Source organism: Abramis brama, assembly GCF_963993115.1.
Source record: "Abramis brama genome assembly, chromosome: 3".
NCBI lineage: Eukaryota > Metazoa > Chordata > Actinopteri > Cypriniformes > Leuciscidae > Abramis > Abramis brama.
This window is the reverse complement of record NC_139965.1, coordinates 8,035,244-8,042,618: the sequence shown is the minus strand read 5'-3', so window position 1 is coordinate 8,042,618 and position 7,375 is coordinate 8,035,244. Positions and strand designations below refer to the sequence as shown.

At 39.8% G+C, this 7,375-nt stretch overlaps 1 protein-coding gene across 1 annotated transcript; it reads right to left on the bottom strand.

Annotated features, from left to right (window-relative positions):
• Positions 1-2,371: 2,371 nt before the first annotated feature.
• LOC311079878 (kelch-like protein 33) lies at positions 2,372-6,467 on the bottom strand (the record flags this gene model as incomplete). The annotated part of the gene is made up of 4 exons (XM_084109601.1): positions 4,852-6,467; positions 3,757-4,696; positions 3,498-3,668; positions 2,372-2,894 (listed from the first exon to the last, which is right to left on the bottom strand). Exons 1-4 carry the CDS (start codon positions 6,038-6,040, stop codon positions 2,372-2,374), a joined length of 2,823 nt encoding a protein of 940 aa, XP_083965727.1. The 5' UTR covers positions 6,041-6,467.
• Between the last annotated feature and the right edge of the window lie 908 nt (positions 6,468-7,375).

Here is a 7,375-nt window from a genome sequence, read left to right as displayed (position 1 = left end):
TTAGCCAGGGCTTAAAAAAAACAGAAGGAAAAAAGAAAATACAGTCGTTCACTCCGAGCAGAATTAGTATGTTAACATTTCTGTTTATGCGCTCTTTCTTTAACAGTATCATTCCAAAAAAGGATTAATTAGAAAAAATACTGGTTAATAAAAAAACAAAAAAAAATTTCTACACTTTATACCAGAGCTTGAGTTGAACTGTATACTAAGAGCGTGTGACTAAACCTTGTAACTCGATGGATCCTTAAACTGTCGCCAAACCTCATACAGTAGCTCCACCCGCTTCAATCGTGAATGAAGTCTCGCACACATTTTAGACTGTCTTTGCTTGTTTGCAGTGCAAGGGTACATAAAAAACTGGTTATTTTATAAGTACCGCATTTTCTCTATTTAAAACTGTATTTGAGGAGTGGAGAAGAGTGTCTTAGTCTGGTATTTGCCATCTAGTCATAGCCAATATAGCCTGTGCATAACACTTCATCTTTTATAACACATGATTTTTGCCAAATATATTAAACGACGGTAAAAACTGTTCTACAGTAACCTGCAATTTTCGCTAATTATAAAATACACCACGCTGGATATAACCAGAGATGGTAATATATCCTTGGATAAACTCCTGTGATCCAACAGCTAATGCCTGCACATTGCCTTGCGACTTACAGAGGATGATTTGACAACTGAGCGCGGGTATTTCACTCACGTTGGATGCGTCAAAGTCAGATTTGCATAGGTCCTACTATTTGAATTCATGATTGGTTGACTGCCAAATTAAAATCTTAAATAGAATGATACAATAATGTTATTAACCGGTTAATGGTATTTTCAAATAAGTGTTTCTCTTCAGAATGTTCCATCAGTGGCGGGGAAAGAGTTAATACTCAACCATTGCCTTGCTTGTGTGTATTGTAGGGCTGCACGACATTTTTGTTTTTCTGTGATAGGGTAAGTGTACCCATTAAGCCCACCAAAGTCTAGGTTTTTTTCATAGATATTGACATAGATTATAAGAAAAATAATTTGTTAAAATGCAAGATTAATCTCTCATTTGAAATTGTATTAATTAGTTGATGTACATTTTAGAATATAAAATTAAGATAATTTAGGAATAAAGTCTTAAGTCTGGCATGGGCTTAATTGGTACTTTGGCACCATTTAAGCCCGTGTGTGTTCCAAATAAGCCCACATCATCATTGATTCACAAAATAAAAAAAATGTATTGATTTTAAAGAAGTAAAACATCAATATATTTATTCAGTGACAGGGAAGTATTAAAGGAGTCATGACCTGTAATTTTCACTTTTCCACGAGAAAAAATGTATGTTATGATTGCCTAACGATTATACACTGGCTGGGAAGCCGATATTTAAAAGTGAAGCATTTGTTTACCCCTGGGTTCGTCAACCAGCCCACGTGCACGCGCACTCAAATACGTGATGTTAAATTCAGGATATACCATATATGGACACCGCAGACCTATGCTGCAGGAAGCCCGCCCTGCCCCTCTCCCCCTCATATTCAGTCGAGCGCCGCCATTACTGAATTCCGATTCGAAGTATGCACTCGACCGTGAAAGATGCAGAAACGTTCACAACTTGCGCCATGATGTCATTTTGGAATGATATGCTGAAGCGTTACCTGCGGTGTCAACCCCCCTCCTTCCTGCCACCAATCAACGCGCCCCTCATTTGCATTATTACAATGACCGTCCACGACAGCCAAAATATCGCATCAGATCTCGCGAGACAATAATGCCTTCAGAAATAAGGGTCAGAGGAGCTCTGTGTTTATTTTTTTTTCCACTTTTTTTCCACTTTTCTTTTTTAGAAGGGCCTGAAAGACTATAATGGAGCGTGGGTATCCAAGGTAATACTAGGTTATGACTCCTTTAAAAAAAATAATTTTGCTAATGTTTGATTAGAGCCCTAGCCTATATATATATATATATTGTGATATGAAAAAATGTCACCAGATGATTTTAATAGCTCTATTTGTAAAGAATTAATCATTCTAGGATAATTGGGTTGATTTTGTAGGGGAGAAAAAAATTTAAATAAACAAATTACAAGCATAGATAAATAAAATAGAACAAAGATACAAATGAAAATTAAGCAGTGATTTATGTTTTTTGGGTTAGTTTATCCATATTCAGGTACAGAAATTGAATAATCAAATGTCAAATAACACTGCATAGTCTTCACTGTGTAAATTAAATATAATTAATTAATACAAGTTGGGCAGTTGGTCTGTATGGATCACAGATCTTGCGATGTGACTATCGTGGATGCACATATCGCAATATTGATTCTAAAACAATATATCGTGCAGCCCAAGTGTATTGACAATTTATTGTATTCAGGATATTCTCCTCTTACTTTCTAAGGTGAATAGGTATGGGCAGCACACAGGCCGCTATGCATATGTTCGGGCCAGGTGTCACGCTCATGTTCTCCCAATGTGCTGTTGCAGGATCATAGCGGTGCACGGATTGGATATCTCTGTAGTTATCATGGCAGTAGCCTCCGATAACGTAGACCTTCCCCTCTAAGACAGCTGATGCTGACCCAACATGAGGCACTGGGATTGGCATAATGGCACTCCAGGAGTTGGCCACAGGGTCATAGACCTCACAGCCTAATTGATCTACCAGAAGGCCATCAGCATCGCTTGAAACACCACCAGCCACGTACAGACGGTCACCCAGGGTCTCCATGCAGTGCAGCGCTCTGTCATTTCTCATCTCACCCAGGTTAGTGGATCCTCGTTCTGGGTGGTAAAGGATCATAGACGACAGGCATTGGTACTGGCTGTTTAAGCCTCCGGATAGGAAGATTGTGCCATTCCATACACTGGCTGCATGACAGCATAGAGCTTGGTCTAATGGGCAGACAAAACTGGAGAAGTAGAGAATTAAGAAGAGAAGGGCCAGGTTTACCAGCATCACTCACTATTATAACCAAGCTATTAGAAAGAGTTTGACTTTTCCTATACATTCGCAATATGATCTATGATATTTAAATCTACCTAACTCTTACTCTGAATAAAGTTATTTAGTAAAGTAGGACATGATTCGGAATTAAATTGTTGTTAGTCCTGAAACAACATCCTAATTAATCATGGAAAACGTTTAATGAGGATATGGGGGATAGACATACACTACATACAAGATGTGTAAGTAATGTTATTAACCTGGCTGTCGGTCAATTCCTGGTGAGACAAACCTCCGGAAAACATTTTGTGAGAATTAGACCTTAAGACAGTATAGTACATCTGTCAATCTCAAACTTATTTTCATTTGTTCAAAGTTAAAAATGGTGCCTACCCTTATCCGTAAACAAATCGGATATTAGGGTAAGGGTTTGATCTGGGGTTTCGGTCTTGAACAACATTTAGACATAGTTTAGAGTTTGCAGTTGTGTTTGGTGTGCAATTACCTGCTAGACATGTTTCAAGAACAACAGTTGATGTTGTGTGTGCTATTTATTTACTCTACTAACCTCCAAGAATTTGTGTTGGGGCAGTAGACCTCTACACTCTCCATGTTGACCCCCGAGTATCTCTCTCCTCCAATAGCATATAGTTTACCATTCAGGACCACTACAGCGAAGCTGCCTCTTCTCTCATGCATATCAGCCAACCTTTGCCAGAAGTTTTGGATGGGATCATACCTAGATCAGAGATTGAACAAGTAGTCAATAGTATGAGGGGGTAAACTTGAACAAGGTTAGACAGAAAAAGCCTCATATTTCATCTTACATGTAGGTGCATTTCATTGTATCAGCTTTGCCATAATAATGCCGTCCACCAACTACGTAAAGCTTCCCCCTTATCGTCCCAACTCCATGACTGAATCTTGGTTTCTCAGGTAAAGTTCCCAGCATTTTCCACTCTACTTTCTTCACCAATCCGACATGGTTCTGCAAAGAATTGCTAAACCACATTTCCCTGCAGGGTCTATGTTTGTCAAAATTATCAGTGATCTTCTCACCCCCAACAAGAACTATAGTGTCTTTAGGCATGTAGACCCTGATATTTGACTGGACATCTGAAGAACTAGAGAAGAACTCCTTAAGGAGAGACTTATAGACATTTTTGTCACCAATTCGAGGCCAAGATGTTACAGACATGACTTCATTGAACTCCTTAAAGGTCATGAGAGGAAAGCGGATGGCCCCCATCAGCTCCCTGGCGAGTTTCACCCGTTGTTTGGGATAGGCTTCGATCCAAGACATGACTGCTTTGAACACAGGCAACTCAGAGAGAACGTAAAGGGAGTCACTTTGGAGGTATTTCTTAAATTTTTCTACAGGAAGATCGTGGAACTTCAGAGTGATGGACACATCTTGAAAGTGCCTCAAGACGAAGTTATTGGCAAGTGCAAGTAGGTCAGACATCCCATAGGCCTCTGCGAAAGATACAACGTCCAGGCAGCTGTGAGCATCTATTTCTTGTTTCAGGAAGTTAAGGCATAGTGAGTAGGCAGTCTGAAACTGTAATTGAAGAGATGTACAGGTGAGATCAAACACACAGCCCCATCCAAGAGCAAGAGCCCCACTGTAACTATAGTGGAGGAGGGCCTCAAACATGGCAGCCCAGACTAACTGCAGAGACACCAATTTCTGCCTGCTCTCCTTCATACCGCTGGTAAACATGCCTCTGAAGTAGTCACTGCTGGCAACCAGGAGCACCCGGTGAGCTTCATGGGGGTGGGAAATAAATACAAGTTTACGAGCAGTTTCGCAAATGCACAGGCGATCAAATTAATGCTGTGATGTCTACATTTCTACAACATAAAGGCATCATCTAATGTATGCTTAGGAAACGTAAACCTCATATTAACAAATTTCTTACCATGAAACACTCTTCCCTCTGCTTCAAGCTCCACATCACATCCCACTCTCTGTGTCCACAGCTGTCTGATACGCTGTAGATTATCATTCATATGTTCCTCAGCAGAAAAACTTTGTCTGCCTTCTTTCTTCCCTATTGCCTTGTCCTGTTCTCTTTGTCCCTCCTCTGTGCAGAGTTCCAGAACTCTCTGAGCTTCAAGGCTAACAGCTGCAGTCCTGACCAACTCCATATTTGCTTTGTTCAGAATGCTGATGTTCCCCGTATAGGCAAACTCCACCACTGCTGCCAACCCCGGACCATGAACCTCGGGCCCCAAACACAATGCGATAATCCGTTCTTGTCTGGGTTTCTGTCTGAGCCTCAACTGGATAAGGTTACTGACCGCAGCCAGGACAATAGAATGAACCTGGAATTGATGCCCGTCCTCTGTGCATATGGTCAAGTCAGTGAGGACAGAATACAACTTCATGTTCTCCAGAGCCTCGAAGACCACACCTGGGTACGCTGGATCGGAGTATAGCTTCTTGGGATACATGTCGCAATCATCAAAATTTTCAAAACTGCAATGTCCATCATATTCATCTGATGAGTCTGTCATGTGCTGCTCTTCATCTCTACATGTTAAACCTCTAAAAGTTGAGTCTTTTTCTGAATCTCCAATGTCATCGGTACTGACGGAGGCAGCTGCAAAACAGTTATCATCATCGTCATCATCATATTTATCGTGAGCTTTATCAGTGCCTTTATCTATATGTTTACATGTAGCAGCTGAAACGTCACCATTTGTAGACCTAAGAGGTAAACTGTTACTATATTCTTCATCATTATTTTTGTTGTCATATTTATCAGCATTCTCTACATTACTGTTGTTGTCATATTTATTGGCATACTCTTCATCACCTGCCTTATCATTATTTGTACACATAACGTCACTGTCACTGTTTACATGCATAAAAGGAAAACTAATACTACATCCATCACAGTTATCAACAGCCTTCTCACTTTCATATGCTTGTACTTGCAGCTCCTCTTCTTCCGACCGCTCATATTCCTCAACTGGATTCTCCCGGTCTTCCTGTTCTTCACTCACATCCATCCATTCATTTCCACCATTCATGTTTGCATCCTCTCTGGCTGTTCTCCATGAACTTCTCCACTTTCTCTGAAGACACTGCTGATCCATTGCCATTGTGTCTTCAGGTTTCTATAAAAAGCAAAAAACTTCTTTACTTATGTAAAAAAAAAAAAAAAAAAAAAAAAAAGCAGAACAACTTGCATCAAATCTGTTTCTTAACTTGTCTTGAATCTCTCTGTTGATGTGGGATCTTATGCTGTAGTCAGGTATGCAAAAAAGATCAGTGTCTCACAAGTTCACAATGTTATCATCATAATGCTATTTTTACCTCTAGCATTCACTATGATCACATCACAAGCCATCTAATATAATCACGTGCTCCACCGTTCCTTTTCAGATAATGTCACCAATTCCTCTTACTTTTCAGCTGTGCCACTCAATTTGATTAAAAGAAAAACAGGTTGTAAACACCATTGTGTTTAAAGAACATCATGGCAAAGAATGTCTTCCAAATCTAAAATATCAGTCTAATAAATGTTACGCTTGCTTTATTGTGATGAAATATGCAGTTCTCAGTCACATTACATCTAAAACATCTAAAAAGAAATTACCTTTTGCACTGATACTGGACCTTTCTACAACTCAACACTGCACTGGGATGATTTTAAAAGAGGAACTCCTTGACTTTGCCTGCGTGAGAACACTATGTGACTACAGTGTTCTGGCTCAGTTCTATTAAATGACTATTATGTGACATGAATTGGAAGGCCAAACATATATAATGGTAAAAAAAAACACATTATAAACTCTTTTAAACGGATGCTATTTGCTTTGATATTTATCATATTGGCAAATGCAATTCCAACAGGTGTGTGAGTGGCTTCAATTTCCAGATATCAAGTATATGGCCACCCATACTCAGAATTGGCCAAATGCATTTAACCTATCCAAGTTAGTGCACACACAGTATAAGCTGTGAGTAGTGAACACACACACTGCAAACTGTGGACACACAAACCCGCAGCGGTGGGAAGCCATTTTGACGAACGAACTTCAGTCGTTTCCTGCCGGTATTAAGAATCAAACCTGCAACCTTTGGGTTACCAGTTTGACTCTAACCATAAGGCCACGACTGCCTCCACAAGACTGCCCCCTATTCTGGGCCATAAGAAATTTTGGAGTATGTTCTGGCAGCATGTGATGGCTGGCATTAGATTCTGATCGAGTCAGTAGAATCATGTTTCTCCTCCACAGCCTGGGAATGCTATCTGGGTCAAGGAGTCCAGGGCAGGTATAAACAAGCAATTTATAGACTTGAAGGTTAATTTTCTTTTTAAAAATGCTTTAAATGAAACTTTACACAATAAAACATTTTATAGATTTAACGTTTTTTTGTGTGTGTGTGTGTGTGTGTGTGTGTGTGTGTGTGTTTGTTTGTTTATTTGAACG